This window comes from Dipodomys ordii, unplaced genomic scaffold, assembly GCF_000151885.1.
Source record: "Dipodomys ordii isolate 6190 unplaced genomic scaffold, Dord_2.0 Scaffold33, whole genome shotgun sequence".
Taxonomy (NCBI): Eukaryota; Metazoa; Chordata; class Mammalia; order Rodentia; family Heteromyidae; genus Dipodomys; species Dipodomys ordii.
Window position 1 is genome coordinate 7,790,485 of NW_012267249.1, and position 12,147 is coordinate 7,802,631.

The following is a 12,147-nucleotide window of genomic DNA, read 5'->3' on the forward strand; positions in this document are numbered from 1 at the left end:
CTAGACGGTAGGAGAGGAATTCCTTGAGATCTGATATCTCCTCCTATTGGCCAGACCTATTTGGCCACCTAAAGCCCCTTTTGGCTGTTGTTAAACATCTGTCCACTTCACAAGCTTCCTGAGGAACTTCCAGACCTAAGAGTGAGGAAGGCTGACAGGCAACTGTGATGGGACAGGCTGAGTTCCCTTGACTTATCTCATCAAGGTTGTGAGGAGCAGGGACTTCAAGGCCCTCATGCCAGACCAGGCTCAAGGCTGTTCTACTCATTCCAAGAGAGTGTCTACCACTGGTGGTCCTTGAATACAAGAGAGGCCTGCTCTATTTCCCTGGCAGACGAGCGCATCTCCTTTGCATTTACAGAGCAAATCCTTTGTGAAACTTGGCTCCGTGGGAGCCTCAGGAGCGGGCAAGGTGTGAGCTTCACAGTCATCTGGGTGATGCATACTAGAGGTCATTTCAGGCAAAGCTGGGTTCCTGGACCACAGGGCAGACATCACCTCTTTCTTCTTCCTTAGAAGGGACTTGTCTCTTGGGCTGGGAAGGAAGGTGGCTCAGTGGTAAAGCACTTGCCTTTCATGCTCGAGGCCCTGGGTTCAATTCCTCAGCACCACATAGGCAAAAAGAAAAAAGCCGGATGTGGTGCTGTGGTTCAAGTGGTAGAGTGCTAGCCTTGAGCTGAAGAGCTGAGGGACAGCACCCAGGCCCAGAGTTCAGGCCCCACAACCGGACCCCCCCAAAAAAAATAAAGAAGGGACTTGTCTCTTCTGTCTCTCTGTTGCTTTGTCTGTCTCTTTCCCCTTCATCCTTTTCCAAGGAAAGTCAGGTACAATATGAGACACTGGGAACTTTATTGCAAACAGAAGTGAAGATAGAGAGGCAGAGACCATGCAGAAGAGATTAGATGATAGACCAGGTGACAGAGCTACACTAAGCAGAATAATAAGCTTCTTTCTACCTCCTAATTTTGAAGCTCATGAGTATGTTACCTTGTATGTCAAAAGGAACTCTCAAGTTTTAATTAAAAATGGATATTGAAATGGAGAAATTAGCCTGGATTATCTCATGGATGTGATGTAATCAGAAGGATCTCTTAGAAAAGAGAAAGAAATGTAAAGACACTAAGAGAGAATTTTTTTCTAAATCTTTATTATTTTTCTAAATACAGTTTTGCACTTTGTTTGGGGTTGGCTTAGGCACCACAGATGTGTACCACCACATCTGGCTTTCCTGGTGAGATGAGTTCTCACACCTGCCAGCTCCTGAGGCTCCCACGTAGCCAAGTTTCACAAAGGATTTGCTCTGTAAATGCAAAGGAGATGCACTCGTCTGCCAGGGAAATAGAGCAGGCCTCTCTTGTATTCAAGGACCACCATTTCTCACGCTAGAATAGGGTGTGGTGGACACTGTCTTGGAATGAGTAGAACAGCCTTGAGCCTGGTCTGGCATGAGGGCCTTGAAGTCCCTGCTCATCACAACCTTGATGAGATAAGTCAAGGGAAGTCAGCCTGTTCCGTCACAGTTGCCTGTCAGCCTTCCTCACTCTCACTATCTGGGATAGAATTGTGGACAGGCACGAGCCACTATACTGGGGGTGGAGAGGGAGACAGAAATTTGGAAAGATGCTAGCTTTAAAGAAGGAAGAAAAAGTTAGTTCTAAGAAATACAAAAAGTGCAGCTCTACACTGGCATGTGAAGAAGGGTTCTCTTCGAGACTTTCCAGAAGGCTGGCCACTTTAATCAGCTCGGTTTTCTTCCAGTGATAGCATTCCAAACATCTGAGCTCTCGAAGTATAAGAGAAGAATGTCCTGTTATTTCATACTGCTAGGGCTGTGGTACTTCACTACTACAACAATATAAATTTATATAGAGGAAAATAAGAAGAGAGAAAGAGAAAAGATTGGAAGGCAGGCTAGTGTTCAGGGTCAAATGAACATTCTCAAATGCAAGCAGTGGGACACAGTAGACAGACAAACAGGTAAGGAGCCCCTAGAAAAGGGTGAGAGATAGAAAAGAAGAAAGGTAGGAAACTAGGAGACAGGATGAAGGCAGGTAAGAATAAAGGTAGGTGTACAAGACATGGCAGACAGACTGGAGACAGAAACAAGACAAGAAGACAAAATGGTAATCAGGAGACCCTTAGAGACTTTCTTGTTCCTACCAGGGTTAGTGGAGCTTCCTGAGACGCAGGTAAATCCCATTCTTGGACTTCAGTACAAGTCGAGGTTGGAGGATGGGCATCCTGGTGGGATCTGGCAGCAGCTCAAAGCGGAGCAGAGTCAGGGCCACAACCACTTTCATCTCATTCATAGCAAAGATCTTCCCAATGCAATTCCTGGATCAGGCAGAGACAGTGAAATGGGAAGTGGTTCAGGCTATATTCTGAGACTGGGCAGGCATTGACCACTGGCTTCCAGTCCAGCCTAGGGACATCAGGGCCCTCCCTCATGGACAAAACTTCACTCTTGTGGGGCTTGAACTCTGGGCCTGAGAGCTGTCCCTCAGCTCTTCAGTTCAAGGCTAGTGTTCTACCACTTGAACCACAGCACGGCTTCCAGTTTTCTGGTGATTAATCGGAGATAAGACTTTCCTGCCCAGGTTGGCTTTGAACTGTGATCCTCAGATCTCAGCCTCTTGAGTAGCTAGGATTACAGGCGTGTGCCACCGGCGCCCATCCAAAGCTTCACTCTTTCCTTTACAAGTCACACATAGACTTCTACCTCAGATGTTGGTCTATGCTGTCCTGATGTTTAACAAGGCTTCCCAGGCTTCCGGGGCTATCCTACCCTTACTCTTGATCTTAGAAGCATGAAATCTCTGTTAGGACAAGACCAGCACAGAGTCCAGTCACATGAATTTAAAGCTAACCACTGCTTAGTTCACTAACCAGGAGCTGAGTTCCTCAGAGGGGAATCATGTCAATGGGCGACCACCTAGAGAGGGAAATAGGTTGGAAATCTTCAAGTGGCAGCCTCATCTGTTCCCCTCTCAGTGGTCAGGCTCCAGAACCCCTTTAGTTTCTCAGTCTACAGTGTCTGAAGCCTTCTACCCCATTTGAAAGGTCCTTCTTTGCTATCTTTAGTTTCTTGTTCTCCCTGATTTCCTCCCTCCTGGAGGCTCCTCCCTCACCTTTCATCAGGTAGGACAATGTCTGAGACCAGCTAGCTGATCCCTTCTGCCACCTGCCTCTGTCACTCTGGCCCTATTAGTGCTTTATTGAAGGATGCTCCATAGAGCCTAGACTGTGCCACGGACATGGAACTTTCCAAAAACTGCTAAATGAGTGATTAGAGAATATGAGTGAAGGAAGAAATGATTTCTGTCATAAGCGTGGGTATTTGTCTCTGTGGGTTATATTTCTGAACTCTTGAATGCAGGGACACTATCTTTCATCTTTGTGCTCCTATAACCCAGCACAAGATCTGGCTCGGAAGCTGGTTTAATAAGTTCTTGTACATTTGCGTTATATTAATTAATTTCACTTGTTCTTAAAATTGAATTGATGTAATAATCAACAAGCATAATAGATAAGAGTACAACAAAAGCAGAAATCAGTTCTGACCTGAAGATTGAGCTGCCTAATAATCTCTTGTCCTTGCAGGTTTGACTTATTGCCAATATAGGAAGGACTCCTCAATTTACCATTTGAAGAATGTACAGAAATGTGGCCTCAGAAAGACTTGTTCTTGGGGCTGGGAAGGTGGCTCAGTGGCAGAGGGCTTGCCTTGCATGCATGAGGCCCTGGGTTCGATTCCCCAGCACCACATAAGCAAAAAGAAAAAAAGCCGGAAGTGCGCTGTGGCTCAAGTGGTAGAGTGGTAGCCTTGAGCTGAAAAGCTGAGGGACAGTGCCCATGCCCGAGTTCAGGCCCCACAACCGGCCCCCCTCCAAAACAAAGAAAGACTTGTTCTTCCTAATACCTGTCAAATTGTTAGTGAGTTGTGTCCCTTTGGATGGTTTCTGCATCTCTTGATGAGTTTTCAGGGTAGTGATTTTAGAGTGTCCTTTTTCAGATTAATAGTTATTTTGAGTGTGCTTTATATTTTACACACCAGGAATATTTTGAATGGTATGTGTTATATTCAAACAGTGTTTTTCTCTCAAAGGCAGTTTAACTACTCCCTCTTTTATGCTTTTTTTGCCTGAAGCTGGATCATATGTACTCTAAGTGTAATCTCAGTGTATATAGATTTTATTTCACCTGTCAGGTTTAGACAATTGGAAGTATTGTAAAGGGCCTGTGAAAATTACCATACAGTAAAAATGTGTCTTAGAAGAGAATACAAACATGGAGACAAGGCACATTGGTATAAAACACTGTTCAGGGACTACTATAACATGTCCATGACAGGCATCCAGGCTTATTTATGCCCAGGAAAATGAACCCTTTGCTACAGTGATTCTAGGATAGAGAATTAACCAAAATAAGTGATGGGCTGGGTTGAGAATGTGTGGAAAGAGAGAAATGTCCCTTGAAAGAATTCTGGCAACTGAGAAGCACAACAATTGAAATTTTATTTCCAGGAGAAAAGAATTTTCTCCTGGAAAAGAACTTGCAAAGCCCTACCCTTATAGTGAAAGAAAAAGGAGAACACAATGGTGTGGACCATCCACTAACACTGGAATTTGGTGGCCACTGGGAAAGCTAGTGAGTCAATGTCACCATGGTCTGCCCTGAACTTACACGTTCTTGTTGTGTACAAACATACCCAAGTGAAGAATCTTTCCCACAAACAGCAACAAACAGAGGCATGTCTGAAGATGTCATATATTAATTGAGAGTTTACAAGCATCAAAACTTTAATACAAGTATACCCTCACCTTCATTACTCCATTACTTCACAAAGATGCCTCACCTTGATCCTCCTGAGAAGGGTAGGAATGAATGGCTGTGTCGGACAGAATCGGGTGCAAACCGAAAAGGGTCAAACACCTGCAGAGGGAACAGCAGGGCCAGGAAAGGTTGGGGTCAAGTCCATGCTACCAGCCTATGATGCAGGACACCCAGGGGTGAGAGCAGGAGAAGTACTGACCCTCTCCTTCCAAGGTTTTCATACCTCTGGGTTTGGCCACACCTTTGGGTTGTGATGAAGGGCATAAAAGGAGAGTGTGACTAGGACACCTGTGGGATAGAGGAGATAGACAGAAGAGCGATTATACTAAAGGGATGGTGTGGTGGTCCTTCAGCCGGAGTATGCATGCATAAAAGATCTGGGTGCCACAAATCATCATTTTGAAAAGGATGATTCAGATACCAGAGAGGAAGGTAGGCTTGGCAAATACCTGAACACAACTGAGAAGCAGGAAACAAGGAATCCAAAAGAGGTAAGTAGACTAAAGCACAAAGGATAAAGAATTATTTTTGAAGTAAATCAGATGAAAGCATACATCTCTGTATAAAGGATTTCCACTGAGAGGTATTAATTCATTCAGACCTTCCAACAGTATTCTAAGGAAGTCATTCTTTATATTCCCAGTTTTTCAGATGAAGCAACATTTTGGAGACAAATTGCCTATGGTATCCCAGGTAAGAAATGGCAGGGCTAGGATTTAGACATAATGAGGTATAAATTAAAGGGTCATGTCCTGCCATTGTAAGGGTTTCATATCCAGTCATCAGCTGTTCTTTGCATTAACCTGAGGGCTCCTTGGAGACTAGACCACCTATGACCCATGACATGAAGTTCACTGATTTCACTCCTCTGTCCTGACCCTTGAAAAGAATCATATCCCCCTTGCACCTGTCTGATTCTCTACATCTCAGTGAATAGAAATGGCTGAAGTTATGAGCTCATGTCCACAGGCGAAGACCTCTTTGTGGAGAAGATCCCCCAAACTGAATTATATCCTGTTTATGCATCTATATAGATAAATCTTTTCATGGTAAACTAAAATTCTCATACATTATATCAAATATAGAGAATGAAAAAAGAGGTGACAATGAGGATAAACAAGGAACAGGATGGCCAAGAATCCTATATATTGGCATCTACATGAGTGTGGTGTACTTAGAACCACAGGATGTCAATGCCTCTAAAGTTGGATTAACTGAAGCATCATCAGACCATAGATTCTAAGGAAAGAATATTAGCTGAAGAACGAGAGAACCTTACAATGCTAACCACATGGAATAATAGAACTGGAAGAAACTTTATAGGCCATTTAGGCTTATAACTCACGTTGGAAAATGTACTTTATGAGTAAGAAGTACTCATTTACTGACAAGGTAATGGAGACCTGGAGAAGTTCATAACTGCTGAGAAACACATGGATTTTGAGTTTCCTTCTTTCCTGGGAAGACTGGGTGAGTGAGTCTGGGAAGCTCAAACCTTTGGGTAGGGAGCGTCCATCAGGGAAGGTGACAGGTGTGCTCAGCGTTCTGACAACAGCTGGAACTGGTGGATACAGCCTCAGGGCCTCCTTGATACACATGGTGGTGTAGGGCATCTGGTCCAGATGTTCCCTGAAATGAAGTCAATCCTTAGAGGCTTGAAAAGACCAGAGAGTCAAGATTTGCTCACTTGCTGGAGCTCTCACTCACCAGGTAACAGAGGCTCCATCTCCCAGGAGGCTCTGGGCCTCCTCCCTGCACTTCTGCTGGTGTTCAGGGTGTGTGGCCAGAGTGTACAAGATCCAGGAGAGGCCACTGGCTGTGGTGTCATGGCCCTCGAACATGAACGTGTCCACTTCGGCCCGCAGGTCCTTGTCAGACAAGCTGCTTCCGTTCTCCATCTGAAAACAGCCAGAGCAAGAGAACAGGATTTGTCACTTGTTCTGGACTTTTGAGCAAGACCTGAGGCATTAGCCCCACAAACTCACTCTGGCAAACAGGAGAATGTCCAGAAAATCCAAACGTCTCTTCTTCTTCAGCTTATCCAACTCTTTCTCATTCTGTAGTTCAATCTTCCTTTGCTTGATCACTTGATCTGTATAAGGAAAGACAGGCTTGAAATACAGCAAATCCTAAGAGGCCCAAAGGAGCCTTGCTTCAACCTGTGTGTCTGTAGAACTCAGGATGCTTGTAGAAGTTAGTGTTCATTTGTGTGGGCAGGGTTGAGAGTCCCTCACCATCTGATGTAGGTGAGGACTCCTTTCAGAACCTCAGCCCATGGATGCTCTGCTTGGGCTGCTGGGCTGGGTCTCATTCAACGTCACCAATGTGCTGGAATAGGTAACTCCTTACAGAATATCTGACATCCAAACATCTCAATCCCCAACACTTGTGCTAAGGAAGTACCCTGCAAGGAATATGGCCCAGGTGCTGAAGAGGCACCAGTGAGCCACCCTTGTGTGAGGGGTCATGGGAAGCCTGTTTGATCAGTGCCTAGTGAAGAGGGGAGACAAGAGAGATCCACAGAACCTGTGTGCTCATGGGCGATTTGGCAAGCCTTGTTGTTTGTGCGGCCATTAGTGGACAGACTGTACATGATGTCGTTCTGGTGAAAGATATTCCTCACACGAGAATGAAACAGGTCATTCAGATTTCCAATGGCCTTGATGTATGTCTGGGATTTCCTGAAGGACATGATGTAGAACACAATTAGATTGTAGGAGGAGTTCTGATTGTAAGTAGAGAGACTGTGTGTGTGGAGATTTCCCCAATGTGGGGACAGGCGATACTGAGACACCAGTAAGTTTTCTTTTACATCCTTTGTAACTTTTAGGCCTTTAAAGAATTGTCAAAAGCAGCCAAGTTTCCACCTGTGCTAGGGATCAGCAGTGCTTGGTTGGGATAAGGGTGGGTCAGGTCTAGAGTTAGAGCTTGGTCTAGGCCTGGGTCAGAAGCTAGAATTTTGTTTGCAATGGAGGTGAGCATTTAAGCTGGCACATTTGTCTTTCAGGTGAATCCACATCAGTTAGTAAGATCAAGAACCCTGTAGCTCCAGGGTTGTTACTGACCTGTCTAACTGGACGCTGCCCTGATAGCTGAAGGCACATTTCATGATGGTGTCCAGGGTCATCAAGGAGATGTGTTGGAAGATCTCTAGAGGGGAGTCTTGTCCACTGAGCTTCTCCCATTTGTCCTGTGGGAGGAGAGGACACTGACTTTTCAATTTTTCCCAGATGACCCTGTGTTATATTTGGCTCTTTCTCTGTCTTTAGATACTCTCTTCCAAGTCTCTCATTTAAGTGAGGAGACACACTACAAATTTTAAAGCAAATGTAAGTTAAATGACACTGGTATTCTCACAAATTATTTCAGAATTTAACAAATTTAGCTGCTAGCAGTTAAGGTAAAATATTTTTTATATGACAAGCAACTTTCTTTTTTCCTTTTTTTTTAAAAAACAAGTAAAAAGGAAGAAGACACATTAGTGTTCTGAGTGGTGAGGCTGATTTCAGAGACTAATAAAACTACCATTGAAGGAGGCAAATATATCAAGACATAAGAACACATATGACCATTATAGGGACTTCTAATTTGTGGGATTGGCATAAGGACTTTGATTTCTGGCAAGAGTTTGTTAAGAACGACTGGATCAGAATTCAGAGCCCTGTTGAGAGGTGATGGTGTGGCAGGTTTGGCAGTGAGAATGTGGACTTGGTGTTCATTTTACTTCATGGGCTATTCAAGTGCATGCAGAAGACCTGGGCTCCAGGCTCAACTCATATTGCGTGGCTGCCTAGGGAGTCTGCACTGCCTCTGACAATGCCACTGTTCAGTTAAGACCAGTTATACAGTCCTACTGTCTGGCTGAATTGACTTCTCCTCCAGTCCACTGTGCCTTAAAAACTTGGATGTGGGAAGTAGGGCCTGGAAACATTGTAATGCTCTTTGTCTTGACAGTGAGCAAAATGATCTAGTGACTGGGTCATTCTGTCCTATGTTTGGGAAATCTATTCTCAAAGTTTTACTTGATAGTATTATTGTGTAACACACATATTTCAAAGTGGATTCTGAAAGTACATGCTAGATATGGGTTTGGGAAGTGAGAAATGGAGGGAGACAGAGACAGAGAAAGACAGAAACAGAGCCAGCCAGCCAGACTCACCAGCATCACTCTGACAGAGTTTGCTGTGGTTTCCACATAGGGCTTCAGGATGTCATAATGGAAGGCTGGGGTCAGCATCCGCCGGTGCTGGAACCATGTCTCCCCATTCAGCAGGAGCAAACCATACCCTGGGCCAGAGATGGGTGTGTTGAGATGGGACTGATTTGGGAGGAACCATAGGTTGGAACTGGGAAACACAACCCTGAAGAAGGTGGAATTTCTTAGACAAAGGAACACCATTTCCTAATTGGGCTGGGACACCTGATGTGACTATAACAGCTGTGAGGTAAGAAGTTTAAAAGGAGTTGGGGGCAGATCAAGGAAGGACATAAATCAATGTCAAAATGTTTTAGGAAAGTGAGCAGAAGCTGAGCTTCAGGAGGGCTCATTCTAGCATTTGGAAGGAGTAAGGATCTGGTTAGAAAAAAACAACTTAGGCTTGATTTAGAGATAGTTCATGAAGAGTGGTGGTGTTGTTCTTTGTGAGCTAGAGAAACACTTGGAGAGACTAAGGGCAGACTAACACGGGGGAACCCTAGCTTTGGGTAGACTGTACTCCTAATTTAGATGTACATACCAAGCCAGGGGGCCAGGAATCTGTAGGCAACATTAGCCTTTGGATCTGAAAAGGAAGAAAAGGCTTAACAGGAACCAGCACAAATGAAGCAATTCTGAAGCAGCTGTGGTTGAGGTCATGCGCTGCCATGAATTCCTGATGATTCTGTGAGAGGTACATCGCATGCTTATGTCATCTCCTGCCTCCCATCCTCTTCTGGTTAAATTAGATAGGCCCCATGTACCAGTAACTGGACATTCTCAAGACTGAGTTGATGAATTGGCAAGAAACATAAGTCATATTCTTAAACCAAAGAATAAGCAAGGGCCTTGAATTTTTTTTGCCTCCCTATAGGAGGTGATGATGGCTTAATCATCATCTGACCCAAGACAAGTAAATCATTATGGATTTGTGGTTTGTGTTTTTCAGATGTGGGACAATTTACATATCAAGTCACCTCAAATCAATTAAAAGCAAAGAAAAAAAAGATCAACTTATTTGGCTCCACACAACTGTTTGATATATCTAGTATGATTGGCCATACGCTGATTGTAGATAGGAAGAGCAGGCAGGGTGGTGGCTGAAATCTCTCACTTGCAGAATCTGACAACCCAGGGGCATGTACCAAAGAAGGAAAAATGGTTCTGTCTACAATTAGCTTGTACTCTCACCTGATCTCCCCAGAATCACCTTCATGTAGTCTGGGTCATAGATAGTAAAGAAAGCTTTGCTTCCCCAGAGCCAGCGAGGAAAAGCACTTGGAAATTTCTGTACACATTCCATAATATATTGTACCTCCTGGTCTCCTTGGATCTGTCACCAAAGGAAATAATAGACAAGTAAAAACTTCTGTTTAGTTCTGGTTCTTAAGCTGGAATGAAGGGCAGGACAAACACAGGGACATGAGCCTCCATCTCCATCTCCTCTTAAGCATGGCTGACAGTGCAAGGGATTGATGCTGTCCCTTCCCAACTCTCAGGCTGCTCCTTGTTTCCCTCCTGGATGATTCCACACATCTATGCCTGGCCCTATGTTTGCCCAGGGTACAGGGAGAGCATGATTCATGGTTCCAAGGAGTTGGATGTGGAGAAAAGCACAAGGAACTGAAGAGACCTTTATAGACACCACATGCGTAACATGTCTCTGTGTCCTGCAGGATATCCTGCAGCTGTCCTCTTTGCATGTGCACATGATCTTCAGGATTTCAGCCTATAAATTACATATTCTGGAAATGCTCTCAGTCTGGTGCCAACCTAGCAAGTCAGTCCTTCCTTCTGACATCATCTACCCACTGTCTTCTCCTGCAACAGCACCTGAGAGTCATGTCTGTTGTCACCATACCATGAACCCACAGGACAAGAATCACATCACACTAATGCCATTGTTTCCAGGTTAGCTCTGAGTCTGAGAAACTATAGTCCTTAGGAGCAGAAAGCCTGATATTTGAGAAGAACTAAGGTGGGGCAGGGAATGAAGAGACTCAGGAAGACTCAATCATAGCTCTCCAAGTACAACGTTGCTAGGATAGGGTACAGATCTGCAAAACAGAGGTATGCAGCAGATCTGAATGAATAGCAAGACAAGCTCTTTTGAGCAAATGAGCTCTGTTTCTGGGAAAACAGCCTGAGCAGTAAGCTGGGTGTTTCCTGAGGTCGGAGTGGTAGGGGGCTGCATGCTTGTAACACAGCAGGCTTTGTCTTGTGGCTTGATGATCCATGACTGACAGTGTAGGCCTCCAACCCTCCAATTTCCCTTCCCTCTCCTTCCTACCTTGTCCCCAAAGAGCCAGTGGGATGGTGGGCTTGGAAACTGCTGGAAGGCCTTGAGCAGCCATTGCCTTTGTAGATAGAACTGGACAGCCTTGAACACCAGCAGAAGCAGGACGAGCAAGGAGGTGGCTTGGAGGAGCTCAGAGATACTGGCTGGGAATATAGTGGACTTCAATGCAGAGACACTCATGGTGCAGAAGCTTCTGGATCACTGACTGTGGTAGACTCTCTCTGTGCCCTTTAACTCCCTGCCTTTGTTCTGGGAAGATCACTCCACCCACCAGTGGGAGGGAGAAAGGTGAAGGCTGAGCTTGAGCTCAGAGTCCAGAGTCTTTCTACCTCAAAGAGAGAAATGCTTTGTCATTTCACAATGTCTGGCCTTGACCACATGTACTTAAACTCATTTATTCATTTGTCTGTTTATATATTTTTTCCTTTTCTGGATTTCCTCCTCCTCTTTTCTCTTTTCCTCCTTGACAGGCCTCTGGAAGGCAGAGGCAGCTGAGAAAAGCCACTTCCTTATACACCACCTGTCCCAATTATACACCACTTGTCCCAATCATTCTTCACCAGCACAAAACTGTTCAAACTCGCAAAACAAGTTACATGCTGAAAGCTGACCCCAGCCATACAAATCCTGCTACAACCAGACTCTGCGTGATCTCTCTGATCCCAACCAGGGACTTCACCCAGGAGCGTACCTTAATAATCTTTTCTTTCTTTCTTTCTTTTTTTTTTTTTTTGGTCTGGTCATGAGGCCTGAACTCTGGGCCTGGGCACTGTCCCTCAGCTCTTCAGCTTAAGGCTGGCGCTCTACCACTTGAGCCACA

At 44.8% G+C, this 12,147-nt stretch overlaps 2 protein-coding genes across 3 annotated transcripts in view; one reads left to right on the plus strand and one right to left on the minus strand.

Moving 5' to 3' along the window:
- The window catches only part of LOC105986132 (cytochrome P450 4B1), a 37,379-nt gene that overhangs the window by 18,718 nt on the left and 6,514 nt on the right, over positions 1 to 12,147 (plus strand). Inside the window, exon 14 of the mRNA XM_013016901.1 lies at positions 6,353 to 6,357. The gene's annotated coding sequence lies outside the window, so the exon portion shown is untranslated. The remainder of the gene's footprint in view (positions 1 to 6,352; positions 6,358 to 12,147) is intronic.
- Positions 850 to 11,532, minus strand: LOC105986133 (cytochrome P450 4A10-like). Of its 2 annotated transcripts, none has more exons than XM_013016902.1 (13): positions 11,319 to 11,532; positions 10,220 to 10,361; positions 9,570 to 9,614; positions 8,993 to 9,120; positions 7,899 to 8,023; positions 7,360 to 7,514; positions 6,819 to 6,925; positions 6,541 to 6,731; positions 6,329 to 6,462; positions 5,057 to 5,121; positions 4,856 to 4,932; positions 2,161 to 2,334; positions 850 to 1,300 (listed from the first exon to the last, which is right to left on the minus strand). In XM_013016902.1, exons 1-12 carry the CDS (start codon positions 11,505 to 11,507, stop codon positions 2,166 to 2,168), a joined length of 1,527 nt encoding a protein of 508 aa, XP_012872356.1. In that variant the 5' UTR covers positions 11,508 to 11,532; the 3' UTR covers positions 850 to 1,300; positions 2,161 to 2,165. The 2 variants fall into 2 exon arrangements, with proteins under 2 accessions (XP_012872356.1, XP_012872357.1); XM_013016903.1 differs by lacking the exon at positions 850 to 1,300 and adding an exon at positions 1,656 to 1,783.

Excerpts from the sequence above, each read along its gene's own strand:
- LOC105986133 (XM_013016902.1), bottom strand. The coding sequence starts at position 11,507 with ATGAGTGTCTCTGCATTGAAGTCCACTATATTCCCAGCCAGTATCTCT. Across the intron at positions 10,362-11,318 it reads ACTGGCTCTTTGGGGACAAG|ATCCAAGGAGACCAGGAGGT; the intron begins GTAGGAAGGAGA and ends CTTTGGTGACAG. Across the intron at positions 9,121-9,569 it reads ATTCCTGGCCCCCTGGCTTG|GGTATGGTTTGCTCCTGCTG; the intron begins GTATGTACATCT and ends TCTCTGGCCCAG.